Source organism: Pongo abelii, chromosome 20 (assembly GCF_028885655.2).
Source record: "Pongo abelii isolate AG06213 chromosome 20, NHGRI_mPonAbe1-v2.0_pri, whole genome shotgun sequence".
Taxonomy (NCBI): Eukaryota; Metazoa; Chordata; class Mammalia; order Primates; family Hominidae; genus Pongo; species Pongo abelii.
Window position 1 is genome coordinate 40,685,598 of NC_072005.2, and position 18,944 is coordinate 40,704,541.

The window sequence follows — 18,944 nt, forward strand, 5'->3', positions numbered from 1 at the left end:
TCGCGCCGCCGCCGCCGCCGCCGCCGCGCGCGCGCAGCTCAAGTAAAGGAGGAAAAAAAAAAGGGGGAAAAATAGAAAGCGGCGGCGGCTGCAGCAGCGATCCGCCGCCGGACTGGGACAGGCCGGGCGGCGGCCGCGCGAGCCGGCGATCCAGGGCACCGGCTGCGGCCAGCCAGGGCGGGCCGTGTTCAAAAAAAAAAGTCGCGGCGGCGGCGGCTGCTCAGGGAAGGAGGCCTGAGGGCCGCGTGCAGCGGGCGGGCAGCCGGGTGGGCTAGGGGCGGCCGCGCGGCGTCCCGGAGCCTCGGGCCGCCCGGAGCCGGCGGGCGGGCGGAGGCGGAGGCGGCGGCGGCTGCAGCGGCTGCAGGAGCGGCGGCGGCTGCGGCGGCGGCGGCGGCATCTCCTCCTCACATGACCCCACTGTTTGTCCCCGTGATCAGCGCGAGCGGCTCCCGTATCTCCTCCGTCCCCTCCTGCCGCGCGGCGTGAGCGCCGGGCTCGGGGCCCCCCCGGCCGCCCGCCCCCTCCCCTCCCTCCCTCCCCTCCCCTCCCCTCCCCCCCGGGCCCCGCGCCCCCCCCGCCCCCGCCCCCCCCATGGACATGCTGGACCCGGGTCTGGATCCCGCTGCCTCGGCCACCGCTGCTGCCGCCGCCAGGTAAGATCCCCGTCCCGGCCGTGCCCCCCGCCCCGGCCCCGGCCCCGCGGCCTGCAGGCCGGGGCCGCCATGATCCCGAGCGGCCGCGGGCCCGGCTCAAAATGGAGGCCGCCGGCGCGGGGGGGACCCGGTGCCTCCCGCCCCCGGCCCCCGGCCTCGGCGGCGCCCCCGGCCTCAGGCGCGGCCGGGTGGGACTGGGGCCCTGCAGCTGGGCGCGGGGGCGGGGGCGCGGGCACGGGCCGCAATGACCCTGCTCCCTCCTGTGCCCCCGGCAGCCACGACAAGGGACCCGAGGCGGAGGAGGGCGTCGAGCTGCAGGAAGGTGAGTGCTTGCGGGGCCGGCCGCGCCCGGGGAGGGCTGGGGGCGCCCGGCGCAGCCCTGACCGTGCCCCGACCCTCCTCGGCCCCAGGCGGGGACGGCCCAGGAGCGGAGGAGCAGACAGCGGTGGCCATCACCAGCGTCCAGCAGGCGGCGTTCGGCGACCACAACATCCAGTACCAGTTCCGCACAGAGACAAATGGAGGACAGGTGAGCGGCGGGCCGCGAGGGCGAGCGGGCGGGCGGGCGCGCCGGGAAGGCTCGGACCTGGCCCCAGCGCCGGCCTCGCCGCTCTGCCGCCCCCTGCAGGTGACATACCGCGTAGTCCAGGTGACTGATGGTCAGCTGGACGGCCAGGGCGACACGGCTGGCGCCGTCAGCGTCGTGTCCACCGCTGCCTTCGCGGGGGGGCAGCAGGCTGTGACCCAGGTGGGTGTGGATGGGGCAGCCCAGCGCCCGGGCCCCGCCGCTGCCTCTGTGCCCCCAGGTCCTGCAGCGCCCTTCCCGCTGGTAGGTGCCCTGCCACGCCGGGGTGGGGGGGGGAGGGAGTGGAGAGGGGACACTGGCTCTGCTCTTGGGGAGCCCCGGGGGTGGGGCAGGTGTCGCCCAGCGGATGCAGCCTTCAAGCCTCAGGCTGCATGGGGTCAGATCCCTGTTGTGCACAGTGAAATCTGGGGACAGTGCTCTTGGAATTTTTTTTTTTTCCCTCAAAATGGGAATGATGCGTCTAAGAGGAAAGTTTCTTAGAGTGCAAAACGGATTGGATCAGCAAGTGATCACTGATGTCCTGCCGTGTTTCAGGGCTGTTTGAGACACAGAACAGAATGCTACACGCAGAAGGAGTCACCACTCCTGTTAATTGCAGAGAATGCAGTAAACCCCAAGCACAGCAGTGAGGGGATGGGATGGAGGAACAGAGAAAGCTAAGAGTAGCCTCTGCCCTCCTACTCCCCAGGCTGTGATCCAAAATCCCTTCAGCAATGGTGGCAGTCCGGCGGCCGAGGCTGTCAGCGGGGAGGCACGATTTGCCTATTTCCCAGCGTCCAGTGTGGGAGATACTACGGCTGTGTCCGTACAGACCACAGACCAGAGCTTGCAGGCTGGAGGTGAGGAGAAGAAGTCAGGTTGGCAGGTGGGGGAGGCAACGGGCCCAGCAGGGAGGGAAGCCCCCCCAACCAGTTCTGACTTCACCCTGTCTTGCCACTAACCCCCCACTGTCCCTGCAGGCCAGTTCTACGTCATGATGACGCCCCAGGATGTGCTTCAGACAGGAACACAGAGGACGATCGCCCCCCGGACACATCCTTACTCTCCGTATGTGCAGGGGACACCAGGAGAACCTGGCATTGGAATGGAAGGAAAATAGGGGTTTCTGGAGTAGAAGCTGGGCAGTTAGCATGAAGTGGGCACATGGTGTAATTTTTTTTACTTTGCCTGTTTCTGCTTCTTTAGTGCACATAAAGTATCACGTCTTTCGTTTTTGCACATGGATTTACCTTGCAAAGATAATTTTTAAGTCTAATACTTAGCAGATGTTTGGGCAAACAGATCTGCGATAATACATGCCCCCTTTTTTTTCCTCCTCTTCTAGAAAAATTGATGGAACCAGAACACCCCGAGATGAGAGGAGAAGAGCCCAGCACAACGAAGGTGAGGACAAGGTGTGGCTCCGGGTCCCCCCGACCGCCACCCTCACAGGCTCAGCCAGCCCTGGGGTGTGGAGTGACAGAGAGGGAAGCCACTCCTGGGCAGGCCACAAGTGCTCCAGAGGGCTTTGCTGGATGCTGTAAAGGTGGAAAGTGAGCAATGAGGGGAGAGTACAGTGTCCGAAGTAGAGGGACAGGGAGTGTGAATTGGAACTGGCCATTTGTTGACCCAGCTGGTGATCTTGAATTCATGGCTCACATCTAAGATGGTGGACTTCACATTCCCATACGGATTGCCTGCCCCACTTGAAAAATGGGGCTGACCGGGCTCACCTGGGCTGACCTTTCCATGTGGCAGCTGTCATGCTCACATCCCTCGCTCCCATGCCTGCCTGGCCTCCAGAAGTAGGTCTGTTCCCCCAGGGAGCACATCTGAGGGAGAAACTGCATGAAGCTCTGCCTCTGGCTGCCTAAGGCCAGAGCATCCTGCCCTTTCCAGAAACACAAAGTCTCACCTCAGGTCATTTGGCCTTCAGCACTGTCCCGCCCCGCCTGTCAGTAGCCACTGCAGTGGGCACAGCAGTGTGCAAGTGCCAGGAGAGTGCTTACACCCAAACAACCATCATTCAACAAATATTTACTTCCCGTGGGTTCTGGGCCGAGCGGCACAGGCCCTGTGCCAGGTCTGGAGTCTGGCCTGGAGCGTCGGAGAGGCTCAAAGGCCGGAGGGCTCACGTCTCATGGGTCTCATGGGACATTGATGGGGGGTGGGCTGGGGTGAGGCTTCCCCAGGGAGAGGGGAGTGTGGGTCAGGTTACTTTGTGGGGTGCCGGTTCGGTTGTGGGAGAAGTTCCATTTGGAATGCCTCAGGAGGGAAGATCGGGAAGGCCTTGGATGCCCGAGTGAGGTGCTGAATGCTGAGTCCTAAAGGTGGCGATGGGGCTGGGGTCTGCGGCCCAGGTAGTTGTGTTCTGAGCAGCTCCTCTCTGAGTTCAGGCGTTCATTCAGCGTGTGCATACTACGGCCAGCCCCCATTTTGCATCCTCAGATATGGCAATGCAGCAGATAATAGGACAGATGAGGTCTCAGCTCTCTGTACGTGTTCTGGTGGGAGAGATGGGAGTCACGCACAGCCGCATCAGGCAGCGCAGGCAGTCACAGGCAGGAGAGGAAAGCTGGGGAAGGAGGTGGCGGGTGATGGCGGCATGGCAGTGTGCTCCGAAGGGCTCTTCGAGAGGTGACATTGAAGCAGAGCCCTGAAGGGACCTGAGGGAAGGGGCCTGTTGAGAACCTCAGGAGAGTCCCGGGCAGAGGGAAGAGCTAGGACACAGGCCAGGCCCTGAGCCAGGGCCGCCGTGGTGTGTCTGCAGAAGAGCAGAATTCAGGAAAGGAAAGAGGAAGTTGGTGCAGTGGAGGGGGCTGCCCGGGCCAGATGGTGGAGGACCTTGGAAGAAGTCCCCAGTGTGGCTGTCTGGGCTCCTGTGGTTTTATTCCAGGGTGATGAGAAGCCAGCGTAGGGGTTTGGGTGTGGAGGCTGTTGGCAAGAGTGGTGGGAAGAGGCTGGGAGATAGGAGACCATATGAGTATCAGGCCTGAGACAGGGCAGGGGTTGGGGGAAATGTGGGGAGGACTCCAAGGCTGGAGAATAAGGGTTTCGTGCTGAATTCCCCTCCATGCTTGGAAGGGAAGGGGTGCATCTGAGCTTGGTTTTGAGATGCAGTGAGTTTGAGGGGCCCCCAGAGCAGCCCCAGCCCCACCACTTACCTGTGGTGGGGCATCAGGGTGGTTCTTAATCTCCGTATCTGTCTTCTCTCTGTGAAATGCTGGAAGCACAGCCACCCCCAGCACCTGGTGGGGATGCAGTGAGTTGTGGTGGCCACATAGTAAGGCTGAAGAGAGGACTCAGGACCCTCCCACCCCACTCTCACCCCCGCCTCTCCCTCAGTTAATCTGACTCCAGGCAGCCTTGAGACTTTCTCACCCTGTGAAGCAGTCTTCGTCACCTGCCCACTTCTCCAGCTCCGTCCTGTCTCTGCTTTCCTGACTTGCAGAGCATCTGCCCCCATCTGCTCATCCTCCTAGTACCCTCAGCCATCTGGCTCATGGCTCTACCAAAACAGCTCCACTTCCGGTCACCCATGGTGACCCCATTGCCACATCCACTGGCCTCCTTTGCTGTCTGGGCTCCAAGCATCTGACGCTGCCTGTTTCCCTCTGTTCGTTTCTGGAATCTTCCTTTCTCCTCCATCCTCTCTGATTCTCCTGTGATCTTTGCCTCTCCTGCCCCACTGTTAACAGTGAAATTTCCAGGGCTGTCCCAGTTCCAAGTGAGTAGATGGGGGTGCTGGGGAATCTGTGTTTTCCATCAGCTCTTCAGGTGATTTGTCATAGTGAACAAGCTTGAGAAACTGCTTTGGCTGCGAGTGTTTCTTTTTCTTTGAGAAGGGGGTCTCACTCTGTCACCCAGGCTGGAGTACAGTGGCACAATTGCAGCTCACTGCAGCCTTGACCTCCCAGGCTTAGGCGATCCTCACACCTCAGGCTTCTGAGTGGCTGGGACCACAGGCAGGCGCCATCACATCGGGTAATTTTTTTTATCTGTAGAGTGGAGGTCTTGCTATGCTGCCCAGGCTCATCTTGAACTTCTGGCCTCAGGCAGTCCTCCGGCCTCGGCTACAGGCCTGAGCTGCCACGCCCAGTCTTGCTGGTGTTTCATAAGGTCCGGCCCCTCCCGTCAGTCTCAGGTGTATGACGTGTGAGGCCCAGCAACGGGCTCGGAAGCTCTTGGTCAGTATCCCCCAAACTCTGTTCCCACTTGTAGGTGTTCCTCTTTTTTCTTTGCTGCAGAAGAGTGTGTGACTCACAAAAAGTTGAGGACTGTTCCTTGATGTCCTCCCAGGCTTCGCCCACCACCTGGCTCCTGGTAATGCAAGGAACTGTGTTTCCATCCATTCCATTCCTCTCACTGCAACTCCAGCCCCACATTTTGAACTACCTATTCAAGATTTCCGTCTCTGGACATCTCTGTAATGCCTCAAACTCAACTCGCCCAAAAGAGAATGTGCCATCTCCCCTCTCCAAAGGCTTTCATGCAACCTTCTTCTTTGCAGAGCAGCAAAAGCTACCCCTGTCACAGCTGCCAAAGCCAGAAACTAAGACCAGAGCCGCTTTCAACTCTGCCCTCTTCTTCCCTTATGGCCACAAACCCCAAGTTTCTGTTCTATGGTGAATTTCAGATCCGCTTCTCTCACTTCTTTTTCCCTCCTTCCCACCACTTCTTGGTACTGCAGGAGCTTATCCCAGAGTCACAAACTCAAATGCCTGCAGGGGCCTGAGGGAGGGAGGTGCACTTGGCATGTCAGGAAGGGGTGTGTGGCTGGGCGTGGTAGCTCACGCCTGGAATCCCAGCACTTTTGGGATTACATTTTGGCCAAGATGGGCAGATCACTTGAGCCCAGGCGTTTGAGACTATCCTAGGCAATGTGACAAAACCCTGTCTCTACCAAAAAAATTAAAAATTAGCCAGGCCTGGTGGTACATGGCTGTAACAGTCCCAGCTACTTGGGAACCTGTGGTGGGAAAATGGCTTGAGCCCGGGAGACGGAGGTTGCAGTGAGCTGAGATTACTCTCCAGCCTGAGCAACAGACCCAGACCTTGTCTCAGAAAAAAATAGGAAAGGTTGTGGGGGGCCCCCAGTGATCTGGGGCATGTGTGTGCTGCCTGAAGGGTGGTCCTTGCCCAGTGCCTTCCCCTTGCTGCCCTGTCAGAATCTAGGGCCACTGTTGCCAGAAACTCTGAGAAGCTAGAAATCGAGACTTTTATGTGAAGTCTGATTTTTAGGTGCCAGATTGGATTGCTTTTTCCATTTCATTGATTTCTACTCTTAATGTTCCTAATTCATGCTTCTACTCACTTTGTTTTTTTGTTTGTTTGTTGTTTTGTTTTGAGACGGAATCTCGCTCTGTCACAGTGGTGCGATCTGAGCTTACTGCAACCTCTGCCTCCCCGGTTCAAGTGATTCTCCTGCCTCAGTCTCCCAAGTAGCTGGGACTACAGGTGCCCACTGCCACACCTAGCTAGTTTTTGTATTTTTAGTAGAGATGGGGTTTCACCATGTTGGCCAGGCTGGTCTCGAACTCCTGGCCTCAGGTTATCCACCTGCCTCAGCCTCCCAAAGTGCTGGGATTACAGGAGTGAGCCACTGCACCCGGCCCCTTCTACTCACTTTGGATTCAATTTGCTAGGTTTTGTGCTTTAGCTTCCCTGGCACACCCCAACCCCAGCTTTTTAAGGTAATTTTTTTTTTTTTTCAATTTTCTGCTAAAATCTTTATTTTACAGGATTTATGTTTCACAGCAGGGATTGAGATGATTCTTAACCTTTCTCTTTGCTTAACAGCATTTAGAGTGCCAGTTCACTCCAGCATCACTTTAGCTACATCCCACTGGGATATGTTGTGTTTTTGTTACCATTCAGTTTAAAGTATTTTCCAATTTTCCTTGTGATTTCTTCTTTGACCTTTCTGTTGCTTGGAGGCAGGTTGCTTAATTTCCAAATATTTGTGGGTTTTCCAGATATCTTTTTGTTATTGATTTTTAATTTAGTTCTGTTATGGTCAGAGAACATACTCTGTATGATTTCAGTTCCTTGAAATTCGATGAGACTTACCCGACGGGCCCGATTGTGTCCTAGCTTGGCGGAAGCTTCTGGGGCATTGACGAGGACAGGTGTCTGCTGCTGTCAGGCAGAATGTCCCCCCAGGTCAGTGAGGTCAAGCTGGTTGAGTGTTCAGGCTTTCTATTCTGATTTTGTTGTTGTTGTTGTTTACTTGTTCCACCAATCAATGAGAAGGATGTCCATGTCTCTCACTATATTTGTGGATTTGTCCATTTCTTCCTTCAGTCCTGGCAGGTTTCGCTTCTGAATTTTCTCTTTTTTTTTTTTTTTTTAAGACAGCTCTGTCACCCAAGCTGGAGTGCAATGATGTGGTCTCAGCTCACTACAACCTCCACCTCTTGGGTTCAAGCAATTCTCATGCCTCAGCCTCCCAAGTTGCTGGGATTATAGGCACGCACCACTATGCCTGGCTAATTTTTGCATTTTTAGTAGAGCCGGGGTTTTGCCATGTTGGCCAGGCTGGTCTCGAACTCCTGGCCTCATGTGATCCGCCCTCCCAAAGTGCTGGGATTACAGGTGTGAGCCACCCCACCCAGCCTCTGAATTTTAAGTGTCCTATGGAGTAACTGAAGTGCTTCTGTGGAATGAACCTGGCCTTGGTCCTAATGGGTCTTCCTGTATTTCAAATGTGCCATGATGATCTTCCGAAGCCACAGGCTGGACAGCATCACTGCCTGCTAAAGTCAGGGCCTGGATTCAAGGGCCTGGGCCTCTAGAGGAGGAGGAGATGCGGTCCTGACCTGCGAGCAGAGCACGCAAGGCCTTGACAACCGATCTTTACAACCTCTTCCCACCCCTGCATACCTTGAAATGGTTTTCAGGCCACCATTTCTGGGATCTTCCCACCTGCGTGCCTTAGAGCCCTTCTCTCAGGAACCAGCCCGAATGTTTCCTGGATCTCTGAGGATTCATCCTACCCCCATTCCCACGCAGAGGCCATGGCTCGGCGCCTGGCATTCCCGAGGCACTTTGTACCATCTTCAGTGATGACACGAACACAATGGGGTTAGTGCCACCTGCCCACAGTGGCATTGCGAGTGCCAATGGGGCGCACCGGGGCTGCTTCCACCCTGGACCCCAGCCTGGCAGACGGCCTGGCACACAGTAGGGCGGGGAATAGGTGTGTAAGAAGTAAACGTGCGCTGGAGAGGATGTAGCTGCTGCCGGCGCCCAGCTCTCAAGAGGACCGCGGGAAGGCAGAGGCTGAAACGAGGCCGCCTGCCGAGTTCCTCCACGGACCCCTGGGCGAGGAGTGCTCTGCTGGGGACTGCGCCAGCGGTGCCTCCAGGCCTGGACTCTCAGCTCCGCTGCTGCTTTTGGCCAGAGTTCCCAAAGGCGGGTGTGGTTGTCTTTGGTGGGAGGGTTCAGCGCACCGTGATAGTAATAGGGGAGCAAGCACTGACTGAGCCCAGTGCGGGGCCTGGACGGTGCTCCATAGCGGAGCACTGATCTTGTGGGATTGGTTTTGGAGGAAGGAGGGAGCACAAGGATGGAAGGGGCCAGGGAAGAGTGGCCACGGCAGGAGAAGGAGAGTCCACGTCCATCGGAGGGTTTGTCACTCGGGCCTGAGTGGGAGGCACTGGAGGCAGGGAGAGGCCAGTCAGCAGCACGTGGCCACAGCCCAGAGAAGCCAGAGGGGTTTGCTGGTGGGTGGGCCCCAGCCTTTTCAAGGGAACAGCAGGGCCAGGGAGCTGCCGATCTTGGGGTGTGAGGGTAACGGGCAGGCTGTGGCCCACCCCTCCTTCTCAGGCTCACCGGACCCCTGAACGGTTTCCCATCACCATTATCCAAGGCTTTGAAAAGATCCCCTGGCCTTCCTGCCACATCTGCCCTAGCTATAGGCTTCATTCCCCTCCACAAATGGCGCAGACAGCATGAGCCACCCTGGCAGGGGGCTGGGGGTCCGTGGGGTGGGAGTTGGGGGTAGCTGAGCGTTATTTCCTGTCCCCACGGTGCCTGGTGCTGGGGCTTGGCAGGCGGTGAAGGGTTGGGACAGCCTGGCTTTAGCAGGCCCTGAATCAGGGGTCTCAGGCTCCACAGCACACAGACCCCAGGCAGGTATCAGGATGGGATGTGGCCGGATAAAGGCGTGTGCTCTGTCTGGGGGCAGCTGTCACCCAGCTGACACAGTTGGCGTGAGATTGTGGAGTTTTATGGAGTAAAATCACAAATCTGGGTTTTTTTTAAGGAAAATCTTCTATGAGTTGCCATCTCTGGCCTTCAACATAGGGTTTGGGTCTTTCCTGGGTGAGCTGGTGCTTTGTGGGCCAGGCCCTGGGAGCTGCAAGTACCAGTTGGGATCTGCCATTGCCCTGTGGAAGGATTTTAAGCAGGGGTGACACATGGTCAGACTTGGATTTAGAGATGAGGAAAAAAATAAAATCACGGTGCCCAGAGTCTCTGGGGAGACTGGAGAATCCAGTGCAGGGGCCGTGGGAGCCAGAGAGGGGCACTGGTCCTGCGAAGAGTGGCTCTGCCCATCCGTGCCTCCCAGTATGTACCCACTGTGACCAGAGCTCCATTTCTCAAAAGAAGCCAGTGACGCCAGTTACCATGAGAAATTTACTTATTTTTCACTGTCGATTAAAATTTGTACAAGTATGGCGGAGCAGGCCCGCAAAATGATCTCCAAGTGCCTGGCCTTTGACGCCCGTCCTAAAAGCATGTGTGGCACTGGAGGGGCCAGGTTTCTTTGTTCCTCTTGAGAAGCTAGCGTGGGGGCCTGCTGGGCTCAGGGTGTGGCCCCTCACTTCCCAGGGCTGTGGTCTCGGTGGGGCCTGCACTGTGCCTGGGTGTCCTCGGGCTGAGCCTCTGCCCTGTGAGGACAGCTGCTCGGGCACGAGCCATCAGCGAAGCCGTGGCTGTGACTCTGTTTTCCGCAGTGGAGCGGAGGCGGAGGGACAAGATCAACAACTGGATCGTCCAGCTTTCAAAAATCATTCCAGACTGTAACGCAGACAACAGCAAGACGGGAGCGGTGAGCACCCCGGACCCTCAATGGCTGCGGTGGGCCTGGCCCCCAACCCTTGCATGCAGAAAGTCCAACAGCCATGGGGCTCGGGAGTCATCCCTGGGGTGGAGGCCGGTGGGCGGTGCCTGCCCTAAGGCTCCTGGTCCCCTCGCCCCCCAGAGTAAAGGAGGGATCCTGTCCAAGGCCTGCGATTACATCCGGGAGTTGCGCCAGACCAACCAGCGCATGCAGGAGACCTTCAAAGAGGCCGAGCGGCTGCAGATGGACAACGAGCTCCTGAGGCAGCAGGTGGGTGCGGGGCCTGGAGCGGGTCAGGGCCCAGGAGCCCCAGATGCAAGGCGCCGGCCCTCAGCTCCCTTGTCCTCCGTCGTGTTCACCAGATCGAGGAGCTAAAGAATGAGAACGCCCTGCTTCGAGCCCAGCTGCAGCAGCACAACCTGGAGATGGTGGGCGAGGGCACCCGGCAGTGACACCCGCCACCGCTGCGCAGCTGCCGCCGCCCACGCCGGCCTCTGCTGCCCCCTTCCCCAGCCCTTAGCACAGAGAGGGACACACGCCCCTCCCCCAGCTGCGTTTTTTTATAGTAGATTTTTAACAAAAAACGGGGAGAAATAATGCATTTCTGTGGATACAGTGCCCACCGCCCTCCTCCACTTGGAAACAGTATCCTCCCTCCCCATCCGTCTGTCTGTCGCCCTTCTCCCGGCCCTCACTAAGCCCCGGCACTTCTAGTGGTCTCACCTGGAGGCAAGAGGGAGGGGACAGAGGCCCTGCCACGTCCCGCTGCCTCCTGTTCTCTGGAGGTACTGAGACAGGGTGCTGATGGGAAGGAGGGGAGCCTTTGGGGGGCCACCCGGGGCCTGGACCTATGCAGGGAGGCCACGTCCCACCCCACCTCTTGTTTCTGGGTCCCTGCTCCCCTTTGGGTGTGTGTGTGTGTGTTTTAATTTTCTTTATGGAAAAATTGACAAAAAAAATAGAGAGAGAGAGAGGTATTTAACTGCAATAAACTGGCCCCACGTGGCCCCTGCCTTGTCTGCTTGTGTGTCTGTCCATCTCAGGAGTGGGGAGGGGGTCTGGGGTCTGCAGAGCTCCACGAGGCATGGTTCCGCTGTTGTGCACATGGCTGTGCGCGGTCCCTGCCAGCTGCACCACCCAGTACCCAGTGGTTGGTTGGATGGATGGAGGAATTAAGGAATGAATGTCCCCTTTGAGGCCCTAGGCGTGCATGAGGGTGTGGGGAGCTGGGGTCAAGGACATGTCCCATGTTGGAGGAGAGGCGGGGGTCTCCGTGTCAACAGTTCTGAAAACATGACCAGCCCCTGGCCCTGCCCTGCTGGGCTGAAGCCCTTCCCTCTGCACCAGCCAATAGTGGGGCCTGGCCTTGAGCCCCTCACCCCCAGGGAGGGCAGATGGCCAGGGCGCCAAGCTTGGCCCGTCAGCCTGTCGCCTTGCACCGAGGCTCTGGCGCCTGTGCTGTGACCCCTGCCCCTGCTGATGATGAAACCTGTCCTCAGCTGAGATGCAGCGATGCCTGGTAGGGCTGGGGGCTGCTGCCGTGTCTCCCCGGGTGAGCACACCCCTATTCACTGGGCCCTGCTTCAGCCTGCAGCCGCCTTCAACTCCATCCACTCCCAGGAGCTGGGCCTGCCACTCTGCTCACCTTGTGGAGCTCCATCGGCCTTTCCTCCCAAATTCCCCCGCTCCCAGCACTCGTCTGCTTCCCTCAAGAGCCCTGTCTCCTTTTCCTAGCTATTCCCATCTGAGGCCATCTTTATTCATTTAGTTTTTAAAGACAGGGTTTCACTCTGTCACCCAGGCTAGGGTGCAGTGGCGCACAATCACGGCTCACTGCAGCCTTGACCAACTACAGGTGCGTAGCACCACAGCCAAGTTTTTATAGAGATGGGGGTCTCGCTTTGTTACCCAGGCTGTGACAAGAGGAGCCTCCCACGTGGTGTGGATGAGGAGGCAGATGGCAGGGCCTGTCCATTTCTGTGCTTGAGTGGGCCTTGGAAGTGGTTCAGCAACCAGGAAGAAGTATTCCTCGACAGCAATATCCCCAGGCTCTGGTGACTGGGCTGACACTGGATGGCCCTGGAATGAAAGAGGCAAAGTGGCAAAATGTCCAAGGGCCCATCTGGAACCAAGGTTTGTCGATCCCCTGGGCCGTGTGCACCCTGAGCTGGGCCTGGTAGTGGAAAGGAATGAAGGCACTGCAGTCAGGCAGCCTGGGTTCATCCCCCAGCCAGTGGTGTCCTAAGGAACCGGCTCCCCAAAAACATCCCTGGCTTGTAGTGCTTGCCAATTTCTGGGTGTCAACACTCCCACTGCTGCTGATTTCAGGGTACCAGCATGATGCCACTGAATGCAGAGTTTCGAGATATGCACGGTCTGCTCGTTGAGCCAGGTCTAGCATGCCGCTGTGCCCTGCTGTGTTTTAGGGGAGATGGGGAAGCCTGGTGGGTAAGAGCAAAGGCCCTGGAGTCAGGCTGTCCAGGCCAGAATCCCAGCTCTGCCTCTGGCTGAGCAAGCTTGGTCCATGCCCTGATCTCTGCCTTCAGTGCCTTTTCTGTAAAGTGAAGGAAATGAGTGTCCGACGGGGAGGAGGCTCCTAAAAGGGAGCAAGGTCTGGGGAGCCTAGGCCTCTGGGTTTGGGTGACTGAGAAGGCAGCCCCTGAATACAGAGCAGAGCTGAAGGTGGGGCAGTAAGTGCTGCCGGGAGAACAGGCAGCACAGGCTGAGTTGGTGCAGAAGTGAGTCAACATATGTGCCATCGTATAAAATGTAACAGCAGATGTTAGCTATTACTATTACCACTATTTTATGTTTTATAGACAGGGTCTCGCTCTGTCACCCAGGCTGGAGTGCAGTCACACAATCATAGCTCACTGCAGCCTCAGCCTCCTGGGCTTAAGCGATCTGCCTCAGCCTCCCAAGTAGCTGGGACTACAGATGTGCACCACCACGCCTGGCTAAATCTGTTTAAATTTTTTTTTGTAGAGATGGGGTCTCCCTATGTTGCCCAGGCTAGTCTTGAACTTCTGGGCTCAAGTGATCCTCCTGCCTCGGCCTCCCAAATTGCTGGGATTACAGGCATAAGCCAGTGTGCTGGGCCATATTACTGTTGTCATTTATGGCCAAAAGTTTGCTCAAACATTTTCCAGTTACCAGAGCCACATCTCAAGGGTCTGACACTGGGAAAACACCGCATGCGGATCAGGGGCACACGCTGATGCTTGCCCTGCTCAGGGCTATCTAGTGTTCCCTGCCAGAACCTATGCATGTGTGGTGAGAGCTTAAAGCAATGGATGCTTCCCCCAACATGCCAGACACTCCTGAGGAGCCTGGCGGCTGCTGGCCATGCCCTGTGTGCATGTAGGCGATGGGGAAGTGAGTGGAGGAGAGCGGAACCTTGATTCTGCTCATCAAACTGCTTAACCGCTGAAGCAAAAGGGGGAACTTTTTCCCGATCAGCAGAATTACATCGTGATGGGGAAAGGGCTCCCCAGATGGCTGGCGAGCAGTGTGTGTCTGTGACCCCGTCTGCCCCACCCCCTGAACACACCTCTGCTGGCTGAGGGTGACACAACCCTGTTCCCTGTCGCTCTGTTCCCGCTTATCTCTCCCGCCTTTTCGGCGCCACCACCTTCTTGGAAATGAGACAGAGCAAAGGGGAGGGGGCTCAGACCACCGCCTCCCCTGGCAGGTCCCATAAAAGCGACTGTCACTCGGTCCCAGACACCAGAGCAAGCTCAAGACCCAGCAGTGGGACAGCCAGACAAACGGCACGATGGCACTGAGCTCCCAGATCTGGGCCGCTTGCCTCCTCCTCCTCCTCCTCCTCGCCAGCCTGACCAGTGGCTCCGTTTTCCCACAACAGGTGAGAGCTCAGTGGCCTGGGTCCTTAGCAGGGCAGCAGGGATGGGAGAGCCAGGCCCCAGCCTAGGGCACTGGAGACACCCGAGCACTGAGCAGAGCTCAGGACGGCTCAGGGGGACTGGCAGCTGAACAGTGGCTCATGCCTGTAATCCCAGCACTTTGGGAGGCTGAGGCAGGCGGATCACTTGGGGTCAGTTTGAGACCAGCCTGGCCAACATGGTAAAACCCTGTCTCTACCAAAAATACAAAAGTTAGCCAGGCTTGGTGGCAGGTGCCTGTAATCCCAGCTACTCGGGAGACTCAGGCAGGAGAATTGCTTGAACCCACAAGGTGGAGGTTGCACAGTGAGCTGAGATTGCACCACTGCACTCCAGCCTGGCAACAGAGCAAAACTCCATCTCCAAAAAAGAACAGAAATCAATGAAGCACCGAGTGACAGGGACTGGAAGGTCCTAATTCCATGGGTATTTACGAAGCCCCTACGCTGTGTGGAGTCTTATTCTAGACAGTGGGGACAAGGCCATGAACAAGGTAGATGAGAGAGGAGACTTCTCCATCCTGGTCAGGGAATTCGTTAAAGGCTGATGAAAACATGAACAAATAATTGTGTCTAGTACATGCTATTCGTGAATCTCATAACAGATGGTGGTAGAGCGACCGTGACCCATTCGCCACACAGTAGAGTCACTTTTTTGGTTTGTTTTTTAGAGACAGGGTCGTCCTCTGTTGCTGAGGCTGGAGTGCAGTGGTGCAGTCATAGCTCACTGCAGCCTCAACCTCCTGTGCTCAAGCAATCTTCCCACCTCAGCTTCCCAAGTAGCTGGGACAGCAGGCACACGCCACAGGTGGGGGGACCACAGGCACGGTCAAGGGGTTGGCAGTCAAGCAAGTGTTTCATGAGAAAGTGACAGTTGACCTTCGTCTTGGAGGGTGAGAGATGGAGTCAGCAAAGACCTAAGGAGAGGACAAGCCGGCATAGCCCAGGGTCAGGCTGAACAAGAGGAGACGGTGGGACTTGGGGATAAGGCTGAGGGGTGGGCAGTCCCAAAGTCTTGTGGGCAACCATACAGACACTGATTTTTCCTTGGAATAAAGAGGAAGCCCCCATAAGCTTTTTTTTTTTTTTTTTTTTTTTCTGAGACAGGTTCTCGCTCTGTCGTTTAGGCTGGCTTGCGGTGGCATCATCTGGGCTCACTGCAACCTCCGCCTCCCGGGTTCAAGCAATTCTCCTGCCTCAGCTTCCCAAGTAGCTGGGATTACAGGTGCCTGCCACCACGCCTGGCTAATTTTTGTACTTTTAGTAGAGACAAGATTTCACCATGTTGGCCAGACTGGTCTTGAACTCCTGACCTCAGGTGATCCTCCCATCTCGGCTTCCCAAAGTGCTGGGATTACAGGCATGAGCCACTGCGCCCAGCCTCCTGTAGGTTTTTAAAATGGAGAAAACCACAATCTCACTGGCCATGTTTTAAAAAACTTAGTCTGCCAGTCGGGCACCATGGCTCACACCTATAATCTCAGAGTTTTGGGAGGCCAAGGTAGGAAGATCAGTTGAGCCCAGGAGTTCGAGACCAGCTTGGGCAACACAACCAGACCCCATCTCTACAAAAAATTAAAAAATTAGCCGGGTGTGGTGGCGTGCACCTGCTGTCTCAGCTACTCGGGAAGCTGAGGCGGGAGCATCGCTTGAGCACAGGAGGTCAAGGCTGCAGGGAGCTATGACTGTGCCACTGCACTCCGGCCTGGGCAACAGAGGGAGACTCTGTCTAAAAAACAAACAAAAAAAGTGACTCTGCTGTGTGGCAAATGGATTGAGGGGCAAGAATGCAGGGAGATGTGTTAGGAGGCTGGCACTGGCATCCAGGCAGGGGAAGGTGATGTCCCAAAGAAGAGTAGCAGCTGTGGAAAGAGGAGGAGGCGGATCTGGGAGGTTTTTTTTAGGAAAAGCCGCCCATGGGAAGGTGAGCAGAAGCAAGAAAGCAAGGCCCCTCCTAAGAGTCCAGCTAAGCTCTGGGTTTAAACCACTTGGAGAGGAGCAGGTTGCCGGGAGCCAGTCTCAGAGGTCCACTGGGCCCCTGCCATCCTCAACACCCCCTTCTGCTTTCACAGACGGGACAACTTGCAGAGCTGCAACCCCAGGACAGAGCTGGAGCCAGGGCCGGCTGGACGGTGAGCGCAACAGTGATGCCCTTCCCAGCCCCCTGCTCCCTCCCCATGCCCAGGCCGGTTCCCTGCTCACACTCCCTTCCTTCCCACAGCCCATGCTCCAGAGGCGAAGGAGGCGAGACACCCACTTCCCCATCTGCATTTTCTGCTGCGGCTGCTGTCATCGATCAAAGTGTGGGATGTGCTGCAAGACGTAGAACCTTCCTGCCCTGCCCCTGTCCCCTCCCTTCCTTATTTATTCCTGCTGCCCCAGAACACAGGTCTTGGAATAAAATGGCTGGTTCTTTTGTTTTCCAAACCAAAGTGTCTGTTGTCCTTTCTCTCTGCCGACGGCCTGTGCTAAGAGCTTGTCCTGACCCTGCCTTGCAAGCGCCAGTGCTTGGTGGATCATGTGGGGCTGGTGTGTCCTGGAGGTTGCCAGGAAAGTTGGTGAAGAAAATTTGTTTCTGTTCTCCCCCTTCATGTTGCAATAACAGGGGATGAAAGTTAATGTTTCCCCTCCTTGAGATCTTCCTAAAACAGCCGTAGAAATCAGTGCCTATAAGGCAAGCTTGTCCAACCCGCGGGCCACATGCAGCCCTGCATGGCTTTGAATGCACCCAACACAAATTTGTAAAGTGTCTTAAGACATTATGAGATTTTTCTGCAATTTTTTTTTTATTTTTTGCTCATCAGCTGTCATTAGTGTTAGTGTGTTTTATGTGTGGCCCAAGACAATTCTTCTTCCAGTGTGGCCCAGGGAAGCCAAAACATTGGACACTGCTATAAAGGTTCTCAAAGTAAGATCCAGGGACTCCTTTTGTAGGGCTCCTGAAGGTGGAAACTACTGACTTTTCTTTTTCTTTTTCTTTTTCTTTTTTTTTTTTTTGAGGCAGAGTCTCTCTCTGTCACCCAGGCTGGAGTGTAGTGGCATGATCTTGGCTCACTGCAACCTCCACCTCCTGGGTTCAAGCGATTCCCCTGCCTCAGCCTCCTGAATAGCTGGAACTACAGGCACATGCCACCACGCCTGGCTAATTTTTGTATTTTTAGTAGAGGTGGGGTTTCGCCAAGTTGTCCAGGCTGGTCTCGAACTCCTGACCTCAAGTGATCCACCCATCTCGGTCTCCCAAAGTGCTGAGATTACAGGTGTGAGCCACCACGCCCAGCCTACAAAGATGTTTATTTGCCTTTTTCACCCTGGTTCTCTCATGAGTATACAACGGAGTTTCCAGGAGGCTCCATGACACCTGATGGCATCATCACCAGATGCTAATGGATTGTGTGCTGGTGTATTTCACGCTTTTAAATGTCCCAGTTTCTAGCCCGGTGCGGTTGCACGGTCCCTGCTACTTGGGAGGCTGAGGCGGGAGGATCATTTAAGACTGGGAGTTCCAGAAGAAGACCTGGTGTCAAAAAAAAAAAAAAAAAGTGGGGCAATGAAAATGAGAGCAATACAGCTTTCAAGAATGGGAGGGGCCAGGGGTGGTGATTCATGCCTACAGCACTTTGGGTGGCTGAGGCAGGCAGATCACTTGAGGTCAGGAGTTCAAGACCAGCCTGGCCAACATGGTGAAACACCGTCTCTACAAAAATTAGCCAGGCATGGTGGCATGTGCCTGTAATCCCAGCTAGTCAGGAGGCTGAGTCAGCAGAATCACTTGAACCCTGAAGGTGGAGGTTACAGTGAGCCAAGATAGCACTGCTGCACTCCAGCCTGGGCGACAGGTGAGACCTTGTCTCCAAAAAAAAAAAAAAAAGAAGAATGGGCAGGAACTCAGTTCCTTGTGGAGGTGAACTATATTCCTATATGTTTCACGTGCAAAGTGTGCCCTTCCTGAGATAATACAACTTAAGATGCTCCTATGTAACAATCACCCATACCTCGCTCATCCGCTACACCTGGATGGCCTCTGAAGGCCATGGCCCTCACACCTTTTGGTCTTAGGACCCCTTTACATTCTGAGAAATTACTGAGGACTCCAAAAAGCTCTTGTTAAAGTGGGCTATATCTCTAGTTGCCTGATGTATTAGAAACTGAAACTGGGAAAATATTTTTACTGTTTATTTATTTATTTTTGAGACAAGGTCTCACTCTGTCGCCCATGCTGGAGTGCAGTGGCGTGATCTCGGCTCACTGCAAACTCCACCTCCCGGTTTCAAGCGGTTCTCCTGCCTCGGCCTCCTGAGTAGCTGGGACTACAGGCACCCACCACCATGCCTGGCTAATTTTCGTATTTTTAGTAGAGACAGGGTTTCACTGTGTTGGCCAAGCTGGTCTTAAACGCCTAAACTCAAGTGATCCACCTGCCTCAGCCACTCAAAATGCTGTGATTACAGGTGTAAGCCACCACACCTGGCCTGCCCACATTTGATAGAAACAGAGATAGGAGCTGTTATTTCACTTCCTTCTTAGCTCCTAGGAAGCAACAGCTCTCACTTGATGATAAAGGGCATTGATCATTCGGCCTCAATGTTGGGTGTGGACAGGGAGTGAGAAGGCCCAGGCTTGGCAGGAGAGGGCTCCAAGACATAGCTGCCACACCCAAGGCAGGTAAACCTGACTAGAGCTTCTGATTTTGTCAAGAGAAGGTGGGAATTCCTATTTTTATTTGAGATTTCTTGCTTTTACAGTATTGGCAACTGAGCA

General features: G+C 55.9%; 2 protein-coding genes across 5 annotated transcripts; both read left to right on the plus strand.

The window, feature by feature from the left end:
* The first annotated feature begins 375 nt into the window (after positions 1-375).
* Positions 376-11,304, plus strand: USF2 (upstream transcription factor 2, c-fos interacting). 4 transcript variants are annotated; one of them, XM_024237850.3, is made up of 10 exons: positions 376-653; positions 929-975; positions 1,064-1,182; positions 1,282-1,482; positions 1,928-2,078; positions 2,199-2,286; positions 2,564-2,622; positions 10,179-10,273; positions 10,427-10,555; positions 10,648-11,304. In XM_024237850.3, the coding sequence occupies exons 1-10, from the start codon at positions 592-594 to the stop codon at positions 10,735-10,737; spliced, it is 1,041 nt and encodes a 346-aa protein (XP_024093618.1). In that variant the 5' UTR covers positions 376-591; the 3' UTR covers positions 10,738-11,304. The 4 variants fall into 4 exon arrangements, with proteins under 4 accessions (XP_024093618.1, XP_024093622.1, XP_024093617.1 ...); XM_024237852.3 differs by having other exon boundaries at positions 514-653; positions 10,620-11,304; XM_024237854.3 differs by lacking the exon at positions 1,282-1,482 and having other exon boundaries at positions 451-653.
* Positions 11,305-14,010: 2,706 nt separating this feature from the next.
* On the plus strand, positions 14,011-16,613 carry HAMP (hepcidin antimicrobial peptide). Its single transcript, NM_001134204.2, is given in 3 exon segments — positions 14,011-14,150; positions 16,259-16,318; positions 16,408-16,613. Coding segments are annotated over 3 exon segments (255 nt in total). The 5' UTR covers positions 14,011-14,060; the 3' UTR covers positions 16,513-16,613.
* Positions 16,614-18,944: the final 2,331 nt, after the last annotated feature.

Bases quoted from the DNA above. Each gene is read 5' to 3' on its own strand.
- USF2 (XM_024237849.3), top strand. From the start codon at position 592: ATGGACATGCTGGACCCGGGTCTGGATCCCGCTGCCTCGGCCACCGCT. The intron at 1,183-1,281 runs GTGAGCGGCGGG...CGCCCCCTGCAG, and splicing joins CAGAGACAAATGGAGGACAG to GTGACATACCGCGTAGTCCA. The intron at 10,274-10,426 runs GTGAGCACCCCG...CTCGCCCCCCAG, and splicing joins ACAACAGCAAGACGGGAGCG to AGTAAAGGAGGGATCCTGTC.